The sequence below is a fragment of the Aulonocara sp. 'chitande type north' Nkhata Bay genome, linkage group LG6, assembly GCF_057382095.1.
Source record: "Aulonocara sp. 'chitande type north' Nkhata Bay isolate Kocher_YH1m ecotype deep benthic linkage group LG6, A_spYH_male_GT1.1, whole genome shotgun sequence".
Classification (NCBI taxonomy): Eukaryota; Metazoa; Chordata; class Actinopteri; order Cichliformes; family Cichlidae; genus Aulonocara; species Aulonocara sp. 'chitande type north' Nkhata Bay.
In genome coordinates, this window is record NC_141349.1 from 3555204 (window position 1) to 3579061 (window position 23858).

Here is a 23858-nt window from a genome sequence, read left to right on the forward strand (position 1 = left end):
GTCAAAAGAAGACTTGATGTTTTTTGCATGACTGCCCAGCGTGTAGGTTCTGGTATTATTCGAATCACATTGGTTCACATTGGTTCATTTCGTAAGCAGGAAGACCATTCAATTTTGCCATCTTTTACCATCCATACGGTGTTATTTGCAAGCTGCTGACAGTCTGCTCACTGGTCTTGGGGCTGGCTGCTCCCTGCTGGTCTTGGGGCTGGCTGCTTGCAGGCTGGTCCTGAGGTTTGAAGCTTGCTAAACTTTAGAGCTGGCCGATGCTCATCGTCCTCTTCAATCCTCACATTCTTAAACTTTTTCCTCTGCATCGCCATCAAAACCCTCTGTCTCTTCCAATAGCAACTGTAAGGCAGTCTGAACAGAGAATCGCTTTGCCATCTTGATCAGGTGTGGAACCACAATGAGATATTTATAGTGTCAGGTCCCCAATATTCATTCCTGCAAGACAAAGGGTGAAACGTGTGGGAATGTGTGTGCAGACAGTGTTGGGTGCTCCAATTTTGCAACCTTGTGCGGGAACAGCACTGCTGGGTCACACCTGGGTCAATTCACAATGCTTTACTTTCTCCTTCTCTGTCACAGGCTGGGTCTCCGACCCAGCACTTTGAGCTTTCTTTGTATTGTTCTCATTTTTTGAGATGTTGTTAGTTTTGTGGTATTTCCTATTTGCCTTTAGTTTAGGCAGTTATTGTTCCTGGGTTTTCTGTTTGAGTTCTTGCATTATTCATCACGTATTTGGTATGTTAAGTTTGTATTGTCATGTCTAGTTTTAGTGTTTCCTGTTTTATTCTGACAGTGTCATGTGTTCTTTGGTCATTGTATTTAGTTTCACTCCTCCTGGTCCTGTCATTAGATTCATGTCAGTCAGCTGTTTCCTCATGTGTCGCCACTTCCCCTGATCACCTCATGTCTGTATTTAAGCCTTTTGTTTTCTTCATACCATTGTCAGTTCGTCTGTTTATTCTCACCAGAGTCATAGTCATAGCCTGTTTATTTTTCCACCTCGGTCATAGTTATAGTTTTTGGTCTTAGTACCTTTAGTGTTTTGTTTCTTAGTGTTTTGTCAGTTCAGTGTTTTGTTTCTTAGTGTTTTGCCTGTTTGCTTTGGTCTCTTGGTTCTTTTCCTGCCGTCATCGCAATAAAGGTTCACTTTTCTGTTAATCATTACTATTCCTCGTCATCATCTGCTTTTGGGTCCTGTTTCCGCACACATCGGCGCACCCCGCCGTGACAGAACGAACTGACCAGTCATGGACCCAGCGGATTCTGCTCTCACCGAGTGTCTGGAGGAGACTGCTCGGATCCAAGCGATCCTCGACCGCTTCTTTACAGCGCCCGATTTGAAGAGCAAGCTAGTAATGATCAACGCTGCTGAAGCTATTATGGAGAGGGATCCCCGCCTTCTCCAGCTCCCGGACTCACCTGCCATCGTTGATGCCTTTACGAGGATAAAGGAGATGCTGCAGGCCCAGGGACTGTCGAGTCAGGAAATGGCTTCCAGCACCCACCAGTCACAACAACCCCACAATCAGTCATCTCCATTGCTGCCTCCGGAACCTGAGTGTGTTCGTGTCGGTTCGCTGAGATTCGCCGCAGCGTCACCACCTCTCAGCTCACCAGTTTCCACGCCCTCATCACAGTCTCGCCATACTCCTGTCACAGTTCAGCGCGAGGAAGCGCCGCACACCATAGACTTGGACGACGACGAGCGCCAGTCTATATTCTGCGCTCTCTTGGAGGAGGAGCTCCGGTGGAAGCCGTGGCTCATTCCGGAGCACGAGCACTCTTTCCGGGGAACTCGACTGGCTCTCGGGGGACCTCGGAGTTACCAGGGACTTCCACCCATCGCTCCGCCGTCTTCCACTCCTAAGAAAAAGCGGCGTGCGCGCCACCGACGCTCCGTATCACAAACGCAAGTGAGTGATTACATTTTGGCTCCTCATGTTTTCTCTCAGGAAGTTGTTGAAATTGACACTACTTTTCCGGTTAATGAGCCCGGCTATACAGAGACTGTTTGCCCTGGAAAAGCTAGCCATCAGGCTCAGCTAAGCTGCTGTGGTACTGCTATCCAGGCCGGTCTGGAGCCAGAGACGGAGGTACAGCTGGTGCGGCCAATTTCAGTGTCAGCCGGAGGGCCCAGGGAGCCCGTCCGGCCTCATGTTTCGTCTGCTGGAGGTTCAGGAGAACCCAGCCAGCTTCATGCTTCATTTGCTGGAGGTTCAGGAGAACCCAGCCAGCTTCATGTTCTGTCTGCTGGAGGTTCAGGAGAACCCAGCCAGCCTCATGTTTCGTCTGCTGGAGGTTCAGGAGAACCCAGCCAGCTTCATGCTTCGTCTGCTGGAGGTTCAGGAGAACCCAGCCAGCTTCATGCTTCATCTGCTGAAGGTTCAGGAGAACCCAGCCAGCTTCATGCTTCATTTGCTGGAGGTTCAGGAGAACCCAGCCAGCTTCATGTTCTGTCTGCTGGAGGTTCAGGAGAACCCAGCCAGCCTCATGTTTCGTCTGCTGGAGGTTCAGGAGAACCCAGCCAGCTTCATGCTTCGTCTGCTGGAGGTTCAGGAGAATCCAGCCAGCTTCATGCTTCATTTGCTGGAGGTTCAGGAGAACCCAGCCAGCTTCATGTCTCGTCTGCTGGAGGTTCGGGAGAACCCAGCCAGCTTCATGTCTCGTCTGCTGGAGGTTCGGGAGAACCCAGCCAGCTTCATGTTTCGTCTGCTGAAGGTTCAGGAGAACCACATCAGCCTCGCCATGTCCAGCCTCACGCCACGTCTGCTGGCGGGCCCGAGGAGCCCGTCCAGCCTCACGCCACGTCTGCTGGCGGGCCCGAGGAGCCCGTCCAGCCTCACGCCACGTCTGCTGGCGGGCCCGAGGAGCCCGTTCAGCCTCATGCTTCGTCAGCTGGAGGGCCTGAGGAGCCCGTCTGGCCACCTTCTGCTTCACCACCTGTGGCTGCCTCACTGTCACCTGGTTCTGCCTCTGCTACGCCAGGACCAGCTCCAGCCTGTGCTTCGTCAGCCGCAGCTCCAGCCTGTGCTTCGTCAGCCGCAGCTCCAGCCTGTGCTTCGTCAGCCGCAGCTCCAGCCTGTGCTTCGTCAGCCGCAGCCTCAGAGCCTTCGTCCTCGCCTGGTCCGGCTTCAGCCTCAGAGTCTTCGTCCTCGCCTGGTCCGGCTTCTGCATCAGCTGCTCCTGCTCCACCTGGTCCGGCTCCGGCATCAGCTGCTCCTGCTCCACCTGGTCCGGCTCCGGCTTCAGCCTCAGAGTCTTCGTCCTCGCCTGGTCCGGCCTCGGCTTCAGCCTCAGAGTCTTCGTCCTCGCCTGGTCCGTCCTCGTCAGAGTCTTCAGCCTCGCCTGGTCCGTCCTCGTCAGAGTCTTCAGCCTCGCCTGGTCCGTCCTCGTCAGAGTCTTCAGCCTCGCCTGGTCCGGCCTCTGCCTGTGCTTCTGCTACGCCTGGTCCGGCCTCTGCCTGTGCTTCTGCTACGCCTGGTCCGGCCTCTGCCTGTGCTTCTGCTACGCCTGGTCCGGCCTCTGCCTGTGCTTCAGCGACACTTGGGCGCCGCCGCCGCCTTCCGCACGGCCGGCCACCTGAACTGTTTCTACGCCGTTGCCGTCCGCACGGTCGGCCGCCTGAACTGTTTCTACGCCGTTGCCATCCGCACGGTCGGCCCCCTGAACGGTTTCCATGTCGCCACCTTTGCCGTCCGCACGGTCGGCCCCCGGAACTGTTCGACCATGGACTTCTGTGCCGTCGGCCTCCGGGCCGGCCCCCTGATCACATGAACTATGATTTTCTGGACCGTCACCCTCCGGGTCGGCCCCCTGAGGAGTCATGAACTGTTCCCTGCGCTCCTGTGATTTTGATGGACGTTTTGTTTTTGGTTTTTTTTGGCCTTGTTTCTGGCCCTCCGTCCTGGACCCCCACCGCCCGCCCTTGGTGGGTTGTTTTTGGTTTTGTTTTTCGAGGTTTTAGGGCGTCTGGAATCCGCCCTTGAGGGGGGGGCTCTGTCACAGGAAATTTATCATACTTGCAGTGATAACAGAGAAGCAATTTACTTTCATATTTATGACAACTATTCATTCATCTGGGCTTAAAATAAACTAATGAAAAGTTGCATGAAAAAATGGCATACAATATACACCCAAATACAGTGAGCAACAGTTACATTCACATTCTTCTGTGGCATAGTTAACTTAGTTAACATAGTTAACTTAAATAGTTAACTTCCTGTGCTGAGTGAATCCACTAAAACAGTTCATCTGACTCAGAATGCTACCCCCCGTTCATTCAAGCAGTAATGAATAGGAAATGAATAACACAGCTGACTTAAAACTTAAAACTTAAAACAATAAGCCATCCTACAATTCATAACTGAGTCCATAAAAACAGCTATGTGACAATTAGAAGGTGAGGGAATATACTCTTTGTTTCAAGGTAAGTGAAAATCCAATGAACCACTTGGTGCCTCTGCTTTAACACAAACTGTGTGACTTTTGATCAGCTGCAAGCCCTCTGTTTTATTTGGGGTTTTTTGCCCTTCCATGTCTGCATACAAACCCACTGCACCCACTTTGCTATGGTTAAGGAGAAACAAGTTCAGGTAAACTTTTGCAATTCTGGCACATTTTTTAAATATAAAACTCTTCTTGACTTTTCAGAATCTTAGAATCTGAAGGAAGGAACGCCTCAAAATTACAACATCAGAAACATATTTATGCTATGCTTTTTTCAGTTTGCAAAGTGCAATTAATCAATGGACATTTAAGTATCATACAAAAGTCCAATTTTTGTTGTGATTAATTCAGTCCCAACGGAGGAACAACAGAAGTCCTAAATAAGTTGATTGAATACATCAGTTCGAATGATAAATACCATAAGTACCATTGTTTTTCTTGTGACATTACCAATAAGTGTGATGTGTCACATGGCCCTCTTCCTATTGAAAAAACAAAAGTTGTATCCAAGATGGCCGACTTCTAAATGGCCACCATGGTCACCACCCATCTTGAGGAGTTTGCCACTCACATATACTAATGTGCCACAAACAGGACTTTAATATCACCAACCATTCCCATGTTATTACGGTGTATCCATATAAATGGCCCACCCTGTACAGTCTCATCATGTACTTAGCTGTGCATGTCCTCATGGTGTTCTAATGTTTTGCACTCTGCTCCTTGTCGAGCTGCTAGAGAACTACATACTGCATGATCTGCCTCTTCAGGAAATGTTTAAAGACAACATAATCTAATCTGTACAACTTCCACATTTTTGAAACACTGGCCTGGATCAGCAGCAAGCAGTAACATTTACTTTACTCCAAATGAAACATTATCATGTTATATGAGACATCAGCCTCGAACGACTGCTTGCATGCCTCGGCTCCTTGTGTGCATTCTCCATGCGAAACATCATTGTTATCTGTCACAGCTGTCTGTGTTCTGAGCAGTGTCAGTCAAGTTACTTGAAAATAGTAATTAGTTACTAATTGCTGATTTCTTATTTTCAAAAGTAACTAGTTACTTAGTTAGTTTTAAAAAGCATGATACAAAACCTGAATAGGTAATAAAGTAATAGACCTTTCAACCCAGTTCTATTTTTTCTGCATATTTGAGTATATAAAACTGAATCAAATGAAAAAGCCTCTTTAAAAAAAAAATGTTAATTTGAATCTTTTAACTTTATGCACATTGCATCAAGCAAAAAATAATTCATATGCAACAGTCTCTGACTTGAAGAAATGTGTTTAACATTTAAACCTATGTTCTGCATATTCCAGCATATAAAATAAAATAATGTTTTTTTGTTTACACTCACTCTTTCAAATAGATGCAAGTAAAACACAGCAAAAAAATAAATAAAATCAAAGACTCAGCGGCACTGAGTCCTGTCACTCTTAAATCTATTGTCACCTGTTTAGCAGGAGTGGGGCCGGTGGGTGGAGGTTTGCCCTTTGCGGTCATGTCAGTGGGGGATCCGGGGGTTTCTCTGTGAACGTCACATTCCCGTGGCAGCGTGCAGGGTGCTCGCTCAGATTTGAAGTTTAATTTTTCACTTTGGAAACAAGTTTTATTCCCACGCAGAGTGTACAGCAGACACTAATGTTTTGTCACTTTTTACAGACTAAAACTCAGTAACCCGTTGCTGCCCATATCTGGTCCTGAGTGTCTTTTAATTTCAAATTCAAATTCAAATTCAAATTTCAAATTTCAAATTCAAATTTTATTTGTCACGTACACAGTCATACACAGTACGATATGTAGTGAAATGCTTGGACAACTGCTCGTGACCTAAAGAAAACAAAAAAGGAAAAGGCTATGAATAAGATAGGAAATAAATATGAAAGATTAAAAAGGGTAAATTTAACTAGGAAGGAATAAAATATAAATTAAGGTTAAAAATGAAATAACTGTACAACACAAATTAGAATGAAGGGTAAATTTAACTGGGAGAATAAGATAAAATATATAAATTAAAGTTGAAAATAAAAAAACTGTACAACAAAATACACAATATAGAACTATATAAGAATGTATGAAGAAATCTAAATAAATATATACACAATAACAGCAGCATATACACAATAACAGCAGCGTGATTTAAGTAATGAAGTGAAAACAATGTCCAGAAAGTCCAGTGTGTGTGTAAGAACTGTATGTGTGGGTCAGTACTGTGTGGTGGTGTGATTGAGAGACTGTATCTCCTGCAGGAAGAAGCTCCTCCTCAGTCTCTCTGTGTTGGTCTTCAGGGAGCGGAATCGCTTTCCTGACCTCAGCAGAGAGAACAGTCTGTTGTTGGGATGGCTGAGGTCCTTCACGATCTTCCTGGCCTTGGTCCAGCACCGCCTGCTGTAGATCGAGTGCAGGTCAGGGAGCTCGGAGCGGATGGTGCGCTCAGCTGACCGCACAACCCTCTGTAGAGTTCGTCTGTCCTGCATGGTGCTGTTCCCGAACCAGGTTAAGATGTTTCCCGTCAGGATGCTCTCTATGGTGCAGGAGTAAAAGTTCCTGAGCACCTTGGAGGGCAGTTGGAAGTCTCTCAAGCGTCTGAGGTGGTAGAGACGCTGACGGGCCTTTTTCACCACGGTGTTGATGTGACAGGACCATGACAGGTCCTGCGTGATGTGAACTCCGAGGTATTTGAAGCATGTCCACTCTCTCCACTGGGCACTCGTTGATGACGGGGGTCTGGTAGTTCCTCTCCTGCTTAGTGCTGAAGTCCACTATCAGCTCCTTTGTCTTACTGACGTTTAGAAGGAGGTTGTTCCTCTGGCACCAGTTCTCCAGATTCCTAATCTCCTTCAGGTAGGCCGTCTCGTTGTTATCAGAGATCAGGCCCACCACGACGGTGTCGTCAGCAAACTTGATGATGGTGGTGGAGCTGGTAGTGGCCACACAGTCATATGTGTACAAAGAGTACAGCAGGGGGCTCAGGACACACCCCTGGGGGGCTCCAGTGCTGAGAGTGGTGGAGGCTGAGACATGTCCGCCCATCCTTACTGCCTGTGGTCTGCCAGTTAGGAAGTTGGAGATCCACTGACACATAGATGAGCTGAGTCCCAGATGCTCCAGCTTGGTGGTGAGTGTGGAGGGAATTATGGTGTTAAATGCAGAGCTGTAGTCTATGAAGAGCATTTTAACATAATTCCCCCTTCTAGTGTCCAAGTGAGTGAGTGATGTGTGGAGGAGATGAGAGATGGCATCGTCTGTGGAACGATTTGGACGGTAAGCGAACTGTAGTGGGTCCAGTGTGTCTGGTAGTGAAGAAATGATGAAGTCTCTGACCAGGCGTTCAAAGCACTTCATCACTACTGAGCTGAGGGCTACAGGGCGATAGTCATTGAGAGAAGCAGGGTGGGGTTTCTTCGGGACAGGAACAATGATGGACTCCTTGAAGCATGTGGGGATCACCGACTGAGATAAAGAGATGTTGAATATCTCAGTGAACACAGGAGCTAGCTGGTATGCGCAGTCTCTTAGGATACGACCTGGGATGCCGTCTGGTCCTGCTGCTTTCCTGGTGTTCACTCTCTTGAAGGCTCTCCTTACTTCATGCTCGGAGATGACGAGCACGTTTCCGGTGCTGGCAGTATCTTCTTGTCTGCAGCCGTTAGCGCCGCTAGCACTAGCATTGTTGGAGTCCTTAGCTGCAGCCTCGAAGCGAGCATAGAAAGTGTTCAGCTCGTCTGCCAGAGTCACGGCCGCGTTTGTCATACCGGTTGTTGGTGCTTTATAGTCCGTTATTGTCCTTAGTCCCCGCCACAGGCTCCTAGAGTCACGCTGTTGGAGTTGTGACTCTAGTTTCCTCCCGTAGCGCTGCTTCGCCTCTTTCACCGCCCACCGCACGTTATATGACGCGGCTTTGTACGGGTCCATGTCCCCCGTCGTGAGTCCCGTGTTGTAGGCAGCGGTGCGGGATCTCAGAGCGTCGCGGATGGTTTTATCCACCCACGGCTTCTGGTTGGGAAACGTTGTGATAGTCTTTGTCTCCACGGTATCATCCGCTAGTTTCCCGATGAATCCCACAACCGCTTCCGTAAACACGTTGACATCATCATCGGAGCTGTTTCTGAACATGCCCCAGTCTGCGTCATCGAGTGCGTCCTGTAACGCGGCCACCGATTGATCCGTCCAGCGCGCGACCTTCCTCTGAACTGGAACTTCCGGAATTTAACAGTGGTACTGAATAATTAAGCAAGTCACTTTGTAAATGTCCCAAAAGGCTGGTTGACATCTTCCACCTACCCTACCATAATCAATGCATAATCGATTTCTATAATAATCAATAAGAACAGGTTAATCTGAGAAAATATCTTATGCTGACCCAAGCCACTCTGGATGTCATTCTAAGAAGATGGAAGAAATGAGATCCACAGGTTTAGTGCCCTCGATGGGGAAATGCAGAATAGAAAACATTTGTCTGCTACGCACAAGAGATAGAGAGAGAGATGCAACAGCTGGCTATGAAAGCTTGTTTCCTACGCGCTCCTGGCATATGCAATGAAAACAGTTCTCCAGTCTTTTTGAGGGACATTTGAAAGCTCTTCTTTGGATGTTGGCTGACTTTTGGTTTCGATCCCTGTCAGGATGATCCTGCACTGCTTAAATAACGTTAAGGTCCATCAATATGCTTTTAATGTATTGGCAGTATGTTTGGGATCACTGTCACGTTACAAAAGAACAAAAAAAACAAATCACACACTTTCCAGATGGAAGTGGATCCAAATATGACAATACTCAATTTTGACAAGATCCCCAACACTGCTGGCTGAAATGCAGCCCTAAACCACAAGTGAGTGGCTGGAATATTTTTCAGTCATTACTCCATACAACCTGCTGCCACTGATTTTAAGTCCAGTTCTTCTTTGGCATACCTCAGTTTCTTCTCCCTGTTGTTTTCCTGTAAATATGAGATTCTCGGTTTCAGATTCCCAGATTTCTCCGTTCCTATGTAAGGTTTTTGCTGGAATTTTTCCTTTTTACTAAGACCATGACTTTCAGATACTATTCATCTACTTTAGATATTTTTTAGGCCTACCACGTTTTTGCATTTTTTTCAATTTCCTCACTATTTTTAAATTCACACCTTATACCATGCTGGCAAGGTTTGGGGTAACAGCGCTTTGAATATGACTATTTTATGCCTATCAAGCTGTGTTATGTTTTGCATTTTTCCTAGATTCAATTAAAGAAATGGGAACAAATGTGTTTTAGTGAGAGGCCTGTTAGGTTTTGTATTGTTGATTGTCATTTATGCTTATAAATATCTACTTATACATGCTTAGAGTTTTATAATTAGTTGTAGATTGGTAGAGGTTTGATCCTTGATAGTCTGCAAACTTTGTGTGCATTAGAGAGCACTCTGGGAGCATGGGAGAGGTCGTACCTTCTCTTATTGTTTTATGGTAGGATAAACGTAGCTATATCTGTTTTAGTCTAAGTGCTTTTCTTTAGATGAACTGCTGGACTTCCAGACCAGCAGGTTTAGGGAAGTCTTTATGGGGTCACACTCTGACCACACACACACACACACACACACACACACACACACACACACACACACACACACACACACACTAGTATTGTTCACATGTATACCTATGTAAGATGTTATATGTTAATGACCCTATGCATATTCATGTAACCACAATAAAAGGAGCGCTATGGGGAACCTGGCTGAGAGTCTGACGGAGGTCAAGTGGTGGAACGACACTTGGCTCCAGGCATGTCTCCCTCATGCACGAGTAACACGAAGAACTTTGCCTACTTGGTGTTCAATGCTTTTGCTGCGTTTTTAAATTGTCTCGTTCCAGCGGTGGGCCTGTGCTAGACAGACCCAACATTAATTGGTCCTTCAAAGCCGGATCCCTAGAATTGACATTCACCGAGGGGAAAAGGAGACATGCCGAAAGACATCAGCCAAGACGTATAGAAGTTCCTGTAGTAAAGTCCCGAGACATGAGAATTTGTCATCGGGCCGGTGGATTAGCTGTCTGTTTTTTCTCCTCGCTGGATGGTGATTGACGGGATTCGAGATTAATGCAAGAACAGCACCAAGTAAGTACTGTTCAAAGAAGAGCGCTGTAGCTGCGCGGGTTCACGCGGACCTGAGCCGTGCGGTTAATCGCAGGCTTATAAACAAAAGAGAGCAACGCCTATGCTGTGCGGTTTCACGCAGGCAGGTGCAGCTCAGTGACTGCGCGGGTACACGCGAGTCCAGGAGCTCAACGGTCGTGCGGATTCACGCAGGCTGGGGAAAGTTATAGGCCTATTTGTGTTGTTTGTGTACGTCTGTGTCAGTTGTTAAAAGTAATCTGCATTAAGCTTAGGGTTGCTCAAATTCAGTACAATGACATATGAGGTGAAGTGATAGATGAAAAAATTGTGAATGTGTCTGACGTCACAGTGTCTTTGTGCACTGTGTAAAAGTAATTGCCTCCGATTGTGAGAGCGGTGATGTCTTAGTTTGTCACTTTCAGATGAAAAGCAGACCTGAATCAATTTTCCACATGCAGCGGTCGGAAGAAAGTTATAGTTTAACATCACTGGAAACGTTCAGGCCAAGTTTATTATTTACAGCTCCATGTGTCCCTCAACCTCACAAGCGAGCTCTCACTCCTCCCTGAAGACAAGGAATGCAGCTCCAAAGAGCAATAACATGGCAGATAAAGAGACAGCAGCAAAGTCCTGAGCAAAGAGACCCAGCAAGCAGCAGCAGTGTGGACAAACAGCATCAGAGAAGAAGGGCAAACCCACCATCCTGCCTGACTGGATGAATGGCACTGTGTTTCCAACAAGCTGCACCTTCACTGTGCATGTGACAAGAACATTTGAGGAGAACTGAGGAGACTGTTGGAGTTTGACATTTGCCACCTTTGGAGTAAAATGGCAAGAAGAGACAGTGGAGGGACTCATACCAGGTTCCCCCCCTCGATCTACACACAGCTTGGAGTGATCACACACCTGTTCCTGATAACCTTGCCTGGCTGCCACTACTTAAGGGATTCCACCATCTTTGGAGAATCATTGGAGAACTAACAGTTAGTGAGGCCCCCGTTCTGTCATTTGTGATCACTCTGGTCGTCTTTTTCTCTAGAATAAATACCCCTGTCTACCTGTGCACAGATTCCTGTGGCAAAAACTGTTAGTGAGAGTGGTGAGTGGATCTGTTTTTGTGAGAGAGATTCTGTGGAGAGACTGGACCCTTGGAGAACCTTGCCCTGTGGAATCAGGACCATCCCTGATATTGTTCTTGTGTTTTGGATTGTGCTTTACCTTCACCTTGTAAATAAACATTCTGCAATTGAGTCCTGTTGACCTAGTGGTCCGTTGATAGAACAAATCAGCAATTAACATCAGAATCTGAATCAGAATCAGAAAGGGTTTTATTGCCAAATGTTGAGCAGGTTTACAACATTAGGAAATTGCTGCGGTGCTTCAGTGCAAACATACTGTCATAAATTACGCTTAAATAGACATGAAAATAAAAATAAGAATAAGAATTAAAAGTGCTACATAGATAGATAGATATATACATGATATATACATGAGTGCAGGTGGTGATCAGTGCCAAACATGGAATGATGCAGTGAACACAGCGTAGGGTCATGTGTTAGTGGTGGGAACAGTCATACGGTTATTGTTCATGTGTCCAACAGCAGAGGGGAAGAAACTGTTCTTATGGCGAGAGGTTCTGGTGCGAATGGACCGGAGCCTCCTGCCTGAGGGGAGCAGGTCAAACAGACTGTGTCCAGGGTGAGAAGGGTCAGCTGAGATCCGAGCTGCACGCCCCAGTGTCCTGGAGGTGTACAGGTCCTGCAGAGATGGAAGTCTGCAGCCAATCACCTTCTCAGCAGAGCGCACAACACGCTGCAGTCTGTTTGTCCCTGATAGTGGCTCCAGCGTACCACACGGTGATGGAGGAGGTGAGGATGGACTCGATGATTGCAGTGTAGAATTGCATCATCGTCCGTGTTGGCAGGTTGAATTTCTTCAGCTGCCTCAGGAAGTACATCCTCTGCTGGGCTTTCTTAATGACGGAGGTGATGGTGGGCTCCCACTTCAGGTCCTGGGTGATGGTGGTACCCAGGAAGCGGAATGAGTCCACAGAGGTGATGGGGGTGTCAGTCAGGATGATGGGGGGGAGTGGAGCTGTGTGTTTCCTGAAGTCCACAATAATCTCCACTGTCTTCTGGGCATTCAGCACCAGGTTGTTGTGGCTGCACCAGGACACCAGACGTTCAACCTCCCTCCTGTAGGCAGACTCATCCCCGTCCGAGATGAGTCAAATAACGGTGGTGTCATCTGCAAACTTGATTAGCTTGACAGACTGGTGGGTGGAGGTGCAGCATTTGGTGTACAGGGAGAAGAGCAGAGGAGAAAGAACACAGCCCTGAGGGGAGCCGGTGCTGATGGTCCGGGAGTCCGAGACATTCTTTCCCAGCCTCACATGCTGTTTCCTGTCGGTCAGGAAGTCAGTGATCCACCGGCAGATGGGATCAGGCACATTCATATGGGAAAGCTTGCCTCGGAGCTGGTCTGGAAGGATGGTGTTGAAGGCAGAGCTGAAGTCCACAAACAGGATCCTGGCGTAGGTTCCTGGGGAGTCCAGATGCTGCAGGATGAAGTGTAGGGCCATGTTGATGGCGTCATCTACAGACCTGTTGGCTCTGTATGCAAACTGCAGGGGGTCCAGGAGGGGGGCCGTGAGGGTCTTGAGATAGGAGAGAACCAGGCACTCAAATGACTTCATGACCACAGATGTCAGAGCCACGGGTCTGTAGTCATTTAGTCCAGTGATCCTTGGTTTCTTGGTGACAGGGATTATGGTAGAGGACTTGAAGCAGGCAGGCACATGACATGCCTGCAGTGAGGAGTTGAAAATGCCAGAAAACACTGGGGCCAGCTCGTTTGCACAGTGTCTGAGGGTGGTAGGAGACACACCGTCTGGGCCGGGAGCTTTTCGAGCATTCAGACTCTTAAACTGCTTCCTCACACCTGCTTCATGAATATGAAGAGTTGTGGTGGGAGGAGGTGGTGTGAAATCCTCTTTTGTGTGGGGTGAGGAGGGGGAGTCATTCTCTGAGATCTGCTGCTGCATCTTCTCAGAGTGCTGATGTTTAGCAATGTCCACTTCTTTAGTGAACCTGTACTTGGCCTCTCTGTAGCAGTCCCTGTCTCCGCTTCTGAATGCCTTTCTCTTTTCCAGCCACAGCTTTTTGAGTTTAGGAGTAAACCAGGGTTTGTCATTATTATAACTCACCCTGGTGCGTGATGGCACAATGCTGTCCTCACAGAAGTGGATATAGGAGGTGACGGTGTCCGTAAACTCGTCCAAGCTTTTAGAAGCAGCCTTCATTGTGTCCCAGTCTGTAGACTCCAAACACGTGCGAAGCTCCTCCTCAGCCTCGTTGCTCCACAGTTTTTTGGTCCTCACAACAGGTTTGGAGAGCTTCAGCCTCTGTCTGTACGCGGGGATTAGGTGGATCATGACGTGGTCAGAAAGTCCGAGTGAAGCGCGGGGCACCGCACGATAGGCCCCGCTGATCGTGCTGTAACAGTGGTCTAATGTCCTCTCCTCTCTGGTCGGGCATTTAATATACTGCTTGTATTTGGGAAGCTCATGGCTCAGATTGGCTTTGTTAAAGTCCCCAAGAGCAATAATGAGAGAGTCCGGGAATGTCCGCTCCATGTGCAGTATCTGCTCCGCGAGTGCGCACTGAGCTGCCTGCACATCCGCATCTGGCGGGATGTAAACAGCGGCCAAGATGAATGAAGCAAACTAGCGGGGAGAGTAAAACGGTTTGCAGTGAATAAAAAGGTATTCCAGAGAGGAAGAGCAACATGGAATCAGAGTTAGTTTGTAGGATCCTCTCAATTCACAAAGCTTAGCTCAGAAAACATGAAAATGCTCTGGAGAGCAGGGCACAATTGTTCAAAAGCTTGCCAAATTAAAAGATATGATGAAACCTCCAAATTTTGAACCAAATGTTAACCCTACTCCATCTTTGAGTTCCACACAGGTACTGCATTTGGAGCTTCCACAGAAGCCACTTTTTCTGGCGAGCTAGAAAATAGTGGTGGATATCTCACACAGTGTTTTTTAGCTTTTCGGGAACGCAGTAGAACTTTTTCCTCAGGCTGTGTAAAATTGCCTGCATGGTTGAGCTATTGCCTGCAAGTGTTTTGAGAGCTCAGGCAGAGTATAAATGCACTATATAAGAACCAGTTTATTTACCATTTACAAGCCCTGAGATGGGCTCAAGCTGTCCTCAAGTCTAATCGAAAACTCTTTTTTGAGCACTTCATCGCAGAGTATAAAATTTCTGACAAGGGATTGAACCCTGATCAAGGAGTCGAGGAGTGTGGTAAAAGGCAAATTAGCTACAAAGGATCTTAATGACTCACTTGATGCCTTACTTTCTGTGTAAATGTATCAGAATGGATGACCATCTATGGGAGCATAGGAGAAGACACTGCAACTGCCATGGATCATCGGCCGAGCCATTTCTGGAACTGAAGGGGTTGCCCTGCAAAAGCTTGGCCGTACAAGAAATGAGTCAGAGGAATTCTGTAACATTTCATTGATGCCTGACCTGTGCCACCAAAAAAGCAGAGCCTGTCAGTAACTGTAGGGATATTGGTGGGTAAAATAAACAAAGCTAACTGTCAACTCTCAGACCCACTCACTTGAAGTATTAGTTGACTCAGACACCGAACAGACTTTTATTGATCAGACTCTGGGTAATGATTCAGTCATTCCCCTGATCACACTTCCCAAAGGATTACAAATTTCTGCAATAAATGGCACGTGGCTCCCACAAATAACCCGTAAAACTCAACCTGTTTCTCTCTCTCTCTGTCTGGCAATCACCCAACACTGAGGCAGGCAACACTGCCCTGGTTCTCAGACACCCTTGGCTCAGCACACATAACCTGAACATTGATGGAACACAAACGGTATCTCCAGTTGGAGTCTCAGGTGTCATCAGTCCATTTAAGTAACTGGTATTGCCGTTTGGGACAATACCAGTTGTCTTTCAGACCCTAGTCAGTGATGTCCTGTGTGACTTCATCAATCACTTCTTTGTGTACCATAATAACGTTCTGATTTTTTTCTAAGTCAGTTACAGAACATGAATGTGATGTCTGCCTTCAGCAGCTTCTGGAGAGCCGCCTGTATGTAAAAGGTGAGAAATGTGAAATTCATGTCGAATCAGTGTCATTCCTTGGGTTTCATTGTTGAAAAATGCCAGTTAAAAGTAGATGCCGTGAAGGTGCAAGCAGTGATTGTGTGGCTAGTTCTCTTGAACAGGAAACGGTTTGGTTTTGCAAACTTTTAGCGCTGTTTCATTGGTGATTTCAGTAAAGTCACATTACCATTGAATCAGGTGAGCTCTATTTTTTACCAGATTCAACCTTATCTTAACCTATAGACCCAGTTCCCGTCATGTCAAGCACAAAGTCCTGTCCCGGAAATTCGACACCTTTGACAACTCCTGACAATGTTGCCATCCTCCTGTATCACTGGTTTGTTCACTTGGCAGACTGATCACTAATCTGAGCTAACACAAACGTAAAATTTACATGTCACCCTGAGAAAAACCGCACCATCTTTTTTCTGCAACATCTATTTGGAGGCCATTTCTTGCTAAACATGTCCAAGAATATATTTCTGCCTCTGTGTGTGCAGAAATAAATCCTCCAGCTCTCTTCCTGCAGGGCTGCTAAGACCCTTTCTCATGCATGATTGCCTGTGGTCATACATTATCCTGGACTTTGTTACCGGCGTTCCTCCATTTTCAACAACCCTAATACTGTTGTACTTACATAACTGATTGCTTTTTTTTTTTTTTTTTGTGTCCCGTTTGGATCTTTAGCCATCAGAATTGTTGTCTTAAGGCCAAGAAAGATGCCAAGCGGACGGTGAGAAGGGGGGGAAGAAAGAAAAAAAACAAAAGCAAAACAAAACAAAACAAACAACACACCTGGGTCACCTGTATGGAGAAAAAAAACAGAAGAGAAAGCAAACAACAAAGAGCAACATAATAAAGAAAAAAAACAGCACCATCACAATAAACTAGCTAGCAGTAGATATCAGTAGATACTAAATAATAAACGATATTGTGCAGCACGCAAGATAGAAAGTGCACAATGTGCTTTGAGGCAGCAGCCAAGAAAGCTGTAGTCCGCGTCTGTGAATACCCGTGCGTACACCTGTGTGCATACAGTACCTGTGTGGATCAGCATGCTTGCATTCCAAAGGTTTCTCCATGTAAAGATCTGCTAGGGAGTGTGGGGAGCCACAGCCCCGTCCTCCAGGGCATGAAGCAGGTATGGAGGAGATCAAAACTCCAGACATCCAGAGGCCCCCAGAACACAAGAGACCAAGGAAGACCAACAGAGGGGCAGCCGCTCAGCAGCCACCGAGCAGAAGCCAGGGGGAGTTGCAGTGACGCGCCCGTGAGCTCCGCCGGCAGCCAGCTGTGCCTGAGTGACCGAGCCCCAGGCCGAGAGGCCGGGGGCACCCCACCTCCGAAGTGACCCGAGCGAGCCCCAGGCTCCAGGCCCCGATAAGCGGCCGCCAAGGAATGAGCCGGTGTGTACCCGGACGCCCACCCCCAGACACAAAGAACCACCAACGCACCGATGTCTGAGGGAGTCCGCCACCGGCAGGGGAAGTGGTGGTGGGTGGAGATAGGCCTCCAAACCTTGGAGGGCCTGAAATGTCCCCAGAGAGGTGGCGTCTGATACCCAACCTGACATATAGACACAGACATACAGGCACACACAGACACAAACATCCATTCCCACCCTCATGCTCTCATATGCACTTACTCCACACTCAACCAACGTGGAGACAGACATAAAGAGACGCTGTACACACGATCACACTCCCCAAGCGTACTCTACGAACCGGGTCTAGGTACCCTTGCCCCTGGAGGGGGGAACTGCACCCAGACCCAGGTAGTGTTACCCTTTTCCCTGCGGTGGGGAGAGGCAGACCGCCCCAACCCCGTAGCAGCAGGGAGGCCCCACACTCCAGACCGCAGTCGGACGGCCAGCAGGCCACAGAGAACGGGGGTGAGAGAAGACTCCAAACCTCCCTCCACCCGCTCATTGTAGTGTTGATGCATGTGTGTTCTAAGGTGCATTTAAAACCCAGGAGGACATGGAGCTACCTGCCAGAGAGCAGCAGGTAAGCGCATAGTCCCTCCTGCTAGCCCTCAATGTCTACGTGTATTCAAAATTGAGAGGTGGGCAACGACGCCAGGGGTGAGGTGTACACCCTGATGGTAATTTGGACTCCGTGTATCGTGCCCACCCCCAAGATCCTATATGTATGTGTAATGAGAGTGTGAGTAATGTGAATGTCTAAGTTGTGGGATAAAATTGAGGCAGAGGCAGCCAGAAGGGGACAGAGGGGGGGGTAGCCTCCTCTGCACCCTGGTGACATACCCCTACTCCAAGGCCCTGCATGTGTGGGTGGTTGTGGTGGAGCGGGAAGAGGGAGGCAGCTGGAGATGGGGAGGGAAGGAAGGGAGGGGCAGGTGACCCCTCCCTGAGGCCAGCTCCCCCGCTGACCCCAGTAGGCACTCCCATACTCCGCGACCCGCCAGGGAAAGGGGGCCCAGGCCCATCCACACCGGGGCCCAGTGTAGCAGCGCCCCCCGGCCCCACAGAGCCCGGGACAGTCCACCCAACCCCACCACAGAGAAAACTGCACCCACCCCACCATCCACTCATCTTCCAGACTACATGAGACAATAGACGCCCAGGCTGAGATCTTCCTCCACCTCTCCTGTATCTCCCCCTCCTGCAGAGAGTTCCTGAGGAGACGAAAGCTCCTGCAAGATGTGACAATCTCCCCCACTAGTTGAAGAGCCCCCCAGGTGGCTCGACGCACCGGCGGCACCCTGCGCCAGGGATGGGCTCCCATGCACCCACCCGCCCACAACCCCGGCAACACACCAACCAGGACCCAAGGCCCCGAGGCCCGGCCAGGGCCCCAGCCCAGAGACGGAGCGCCCCCAGAACCTCACGCCCATCCCGGACCCACCCAGGGGCAGCCAGGCTACCAGGTCAGTAACCCACGTCCGTCAGCACAGACCCTCCCCTAGCCCCGCTGCACGCAGCCACAAGGAAACAGTCACCCGAGAGCCAACAGAGCCCCCAACCGGACATGACCGCTACCCCGGGTTGAGCCCCCCAAGGAAAATGCCTCCGGGGAACCCCCCGACGCCCTAAGCCTGTCCCTACCCCCACACCAATCACAACAATGAAGGCGTGACCAAACTATGACCCCCCACCCCCACTAGGTGATGGAGCTGATCAAAGGAGCCCAGACCAATTGATCTGATGTGGTGGTAGAGGCTGTATCAAGACTAATGTAATCTAATAGATAATTTCTATATTGGTTAGAATTAAGATTGTTTTTATTTTTCCAGTTCATGAGGACAGTTTTCTTGGCTATGCATAGGGCAGTGAAAACCATATGGGCTATATTATTTTCTGAAGTGACACACTAAGGGGGAAGTTGGAATGTTACATTTCAGACACTTTGATAAGTCTTCACATATCTCGCGCCAAAACTTCTGCACTGGTGGACAGAACCAAAGAGCGTGAATGTAATTGTCTGGTGTATTGCCTTGACAGTGTGAGCAGTTGTTGGAAGATGTAAAGCCCATCTTGAACATCCAATGACCTGTATAGTGCACTCTATGTATGGAAATTAATCATATTATTGTTTTGTAATATGTCAGGGTTATTCCAGATAGGTGTACGTTTGCATGGGATTAATGAAGACTCCGTTATTTTTAGAAACTCCCACCATGCTGTCAGAGAAAAGCTGATGTTGATACTTTTAAAGCATTCATGTCTTTTGATGTTTGAGCTAATAAATGGTAGGTCTGAAATCTCTAGATCCTTGCATAGTGCCTGTTCAACATCTAGCCAGGGCTCATCTAAGAAGGTGTGTTTTAACCATTCTGAGATGAACTGAAGCCTGTTGGCTAAGAAGTATTGGTGAAAATTAAGCAGATCTAATCCTCCTCTATCCTTGGTTCTTTGTAGCATTTTTAAGCTGATACGCGGGGGTTTATCTTTCCAAAGGAATTTGGAAATATATGAATCCAGAGATCTGAACCAATCTTGTGATGGTTTGTTAGGGATAATCAAAAATAAGTAATTTATTTTTGGCAAGATCATCATTTTTATAGTGGCGACCCTTTCCATGAGTGATATGGGTAAAGATTTCCATCTAGTCAGATCGCCTTCTACTTTCTTTAGAAGTGGGATGTGGTTTAATTTAGTTAAGTCTGAAAGCTTAGGAGAAACATTAATACCTAAATATTTAATATTTCCGGATTGCAGTGGGGCAGAGGAAGAATTATGGAAGGAGCAGTTAATGGGGAGAACTGTAGATTTTGGCCAGTTAATTGAATAATCTGAAACTCTTGAAAACCAGTTTATTAGAGTAATTACCTCAGAGAGGTTGGTTTGTGTGTTTTGCAGAAAAAGCAACACATCATCCGTATAGAGACTAATTTTATGTTCTATGTTCTTACATTTTATGCCCTTAATTGTTGTAGCCTGTCTAAATGCTAGAGGTTCGATAAAAATTGCAAAAAAGTGAAGGGGAGAGTGGGCATCCCTGTCTGGTGCCCCTCAGGAGACAAGCTGGAGGATGTCTGGTCATTTGTTCTGATACAAGCTGTTGGGGAATTGTATAATATTCTTATCCAGTTTATGAAAGAGTTTCCAAAACCAAATTTGTGTAAAGTTGCGAACAAAAATTTCCAGTTAACTCTGTCAAATGCTTTTTCTGCATCTAGATATAATATTATGGTTTCGATGTTTTTATTGTATGAGTAGTCTATTAAATTAAGTAATCTACGAGTGTTTGTTGAGGAGTGCCGACCTTTTATGAAACCAGTTTGGTCAGGATGAATTAAGAGGGGGGTTATTTTCTCTAATCTCTTTGAGAGAGCTTTGCAGATTATTTTAAGGTCTACATTTAAAAGAGAAATTGGACGATAGCTTGAGGGAAATAAAGGGTCTTTGCCTGGTTTTAGCAGGAGACTAATGTTGGCAGAATTCATATTTGGTGGTAGTCTGCCATTTTCCTCGATTTCCTGCAACATGCCGTGGAATACTGGTGCCAAAATTGTCCAGAATTCTTTGTAGAATTCTGCAGGGAAGCCGTCTGGACCTGGAGCCTTATTATTGGGCATACTTATCAGGGCTTCCTGGAGTTCACTTGGCGTCAGTGGCGAATCCAGTTCCATTGCTTGACTCTCTAGTAATTTTGGAAGAGTTACGTTGTCAAGAAACAGATCAATTTCATTTTTAGATGGGTTTATTTGTGGTGAGTATAAAGTTTCATAGAAATCCCTAAAAATGTTGTTTATTCTTCCAGGGTTATATATTGTGTTCCCCGATAAATCTTTAGCAGCACATATAGTTGTTTTTTCTTTCTTTATTTTTAACTGGTTAGCTAGAAATCGACCTGATTTGTTACTGTGTTCAAAATTCTGCAAGCGAAGTCTTTGTATAAGGAATTGTGTTTTTTTTATTAATAGTTTCATTTAATTCTAGTTTTGTCTTGCGTATTTTGTTCAATGTTTCCTGATCTTGGTCGCACACGTAGGCTTCTTCTAGTGATTTGGTGTTTTTTTCTAATTCCTGAATATTTTTGTTTTCTTCTTTCTTTTTGTGTGATGAGAAAGAAATTATTTTACCTCTCATCATTATCCTGGACTTTGTTACCGGCGTTCCTCCATTTTCAACAACCCTAATACTGTTGTACTTACATAACTGATTGCTTTTTGAAGGCTGCTCATTTTATTGCTCTTCCAAATCTTCTTTCTACTTTCAAGACTGTAAATAAGTAAGTAAAGTTTATTTATTAAGTGCTTTTCACAGACAGGCAGTCACAAAGCGCTGTACACAAAGATTAAAATAAAAAGTACAATCAATAGACATTATGCACAATGTAAAAGGTCAAATATAAGTCAAATAATGTGAAGAATATAAAATACGTAGATCAACAAAAGGCTTGTTTGAATAGAAAAGTTTTTAACTGCTTTTTAAAAGAATCCACAGAGTCAACCAAACGTAACTGGTGGTAGACTGTTCCACAGCCTTGGTGCAACAGACTGAAAGGTTCTATCCCCTTTTGTCTTCAGTCGTGTTCGGGGAACAACCAACAGACTCTGAGTCTGTGAGCGGGGACGACGAGCAGCAGTGTATTTTGTAAGAAGCTTGGATAAATAATCTGGGGCCGTTTAATGCTCTGTATGATAAAACAACGCTTGCTAGAACGAGTTAGTAGTCTGGCTGCTGCGTTTTGTATTGCCTGGAGGAGAGAGAGAGAGATGATTTATCCAAGCTGGTAAACAGGGAATTACAGTAATCTAAACGCGATGACACAAATGCATGAATGAGTTTTTCCAGTTCAGCTGACGAGACCATATGTCGCAGTTTAGAGATGTTTGTTAAGTGAAAGAAACACTGCCCACTTGCTCACTGATCATGTACTCTGGCTATACGACATCCCCTTGGACATAATCTTTGACTGTTGGCCCTGGTTCACCTCGCAGGTATAGAAACAACACTGTTCAGCAATTGCAGCCAGGTCAGTCTTTCATCCTCAGAGTAAGTGTCAAACTGAGTGAGTAAATCAGGAGCTGGAAGCCAGCTTTTGCTGTGTCACTTCGGCTACTGGACGGTCCCCATTTGAATCATCACTTGGGCATCATCTTCCACTATTCCCCACTACAAAAGGTGAGCTCTCTGTCCCTTCCATGCAGCACCACCTTCACCACAGTCGCACCTTCATATCCTCCAGGTCAGAAATTGGTTTTCTACCAAAAAATGTTTCATTGCATACTGAGTCAAAGAAATGATCTCTCAACTTCGTTGGATCTTTTGAAATTAAATCCATGACCAACCCAGTGTCTGCTCACCTGAAACTGCCTTGTAACTTGACGATTCATACATTTTTCCATGCCTCTCAGTAAAAACTACTCTGTTATGTCTAGGCCCCCCACGAGCCCAGTTCAATGACAGCCAGCCAGCCTTCCCTGTAACACGAATCCCAGACACTATGGGAGAGGCTTCCAATATGTGGTTGACTGGGAAGGTTATGGTCCAAAAGAACACTCCTGGGTGTCACAGATAGTCAGGGAATTCCACCGTAGGCATCCCAACAAGGTTGGAGTGTCGCCATGAGGCCCTGTGGAATCAGGACTTTTTCTATATTATTATTGTGTTTGAATTATTGGTTTATCTTCACTCTGTCCTCAGTAAACCTTTCGATTGAGTGCCTCCTGCCTAGTTACCCCTTGACAATACACAAACATAGAACATAGAAGCAGGTTAAGATGTACCTGATGTTAACACAGAAATGCCACCAAATAATGAACCAGTTAAAATTGGATTCACCAGGCTTTATTTCTTCATTATGAAAGCAGGTTTAAAGTAAAAAACCAAAAATGCAGCGACAAACTACAATACGGGATAATCTGTGATTTATTATAAAATTAGTATAATAAAACCTTAACTTTCAGTTATTTTTGTATCAAAGAAAACTGTCATTACACAAGCAGTTCAAAGGATTTGGGTTTTGTTTTTGTCTATTTCCACACTTGTACTTCCATATCTTTTTTGTTCTCCGCAGGCAGAGTCATGGCTGAAGCTGTCATCTCAGCCTGCCCTGTGACCGCACTGATGACTTTTGCACTTCTGCTGAATCTGAGTACAGTACTTTACTGGGTAGATGGCAGAATTCCATCAGATCATTTAACCTCCTTTGGCACTATGTGGATCCCAATGAAAACCTGTTATCACTTCACAGCTTTCCTTAACTCCTTGTTTCAGTCTGTTCCACAGCTCCTCGTTTCCTGAAATCAAGCTCATCTGCTGTTCTGATTTACCTGCTTGTCGGAAGAGCTCAGTAGCCATCATCAACCTCCCTCACCTGACTGCCCACTCTCTGGCACTACATGCTTTGCCATTCATCCATTCTCTTCTGCTTATCCTTGGGGGTGCTCTAGTCTATCACAGGGTGAGAGGCAGAGTAATCCACCAGCCAACCAGACTCCCCCATTGACTCAAACCTGGACCCCCCCGAGGATAACTCCATTCCTTGTCCTCTGACAACATTTTCATTCCAACGTTGACCTTGAGTAATCTTGCCTCTTTTCTCTCACAGATAGCACTTCCATGCTGCCCACCGGTTCCCAAGGCCATTAACTTAGTGCTCAATAAAGCTTTTAAATCACTATCAGTGTCCTGAATCTGTCTATTGTGTCCAAACATTGTAGGTAAATGGCCTGTATTTGTATAGCACTTTA

General features: G+C 46.6%; 2 protein-coding genes across 2 annotated transcripts in view; one reads left to right on the forward strand and one right to left on the reverse strand.

Moving 5' to 3' along the window:
- vegfc (vascular endothelial growth factor c) overlaps positions 1-23858 on the reverse strand; it is a 102071-nt gene that overhangs the window by 47176 nt on the left and 31037 nt on the right. The window lies entirely within an intron of this gene.
- Positions 1154-23224, forward strand: LOC147327011 (uncharacterized). Its single transcript, XM_086297336.1, has 5 exons — positions 1154-2036; positions 2100-2226; positions 2311-3525; positions 22545-22645; positions 23183-23224. The coding sequence occupies exons 1-5, from the start codon at positions 1260-1262 to the stop codon at positions 23222-23224; spliced, it is 2262 nt and encodes a 753-aa protein (XP_086153462.1). The 5' UTR covers positions 1154-1259.

What these genes read in the sequence shown, in the direction of transcription:
- LOC147327011 (XM_086297336.1), top strand. Translation starts at nt 1,260, where the DNA reads ATGGACCCAGCGGATTCTGCTCTCACCGAGTGTCTGGAGGAGACTGCT. An exon ending in AGACTGTTTGCCCTGGAAAA is followed by an intron (nt 2,037 to 2,099) that starts GCTAGCCATCAG and finishes CTGGAGCCAGAG; the next exon opens with ACGGAGGTACAGCTGGTGCG. An exon ending in CTGTGCTTCTGCTACGCCTG is followed by an intron (nt 3,526 to 22,544) that starts GTCCGGCCTCTG and finishes TGTTATGTCTAG; the next exon opens with GCCCCCCACGAGCCCAGTTC.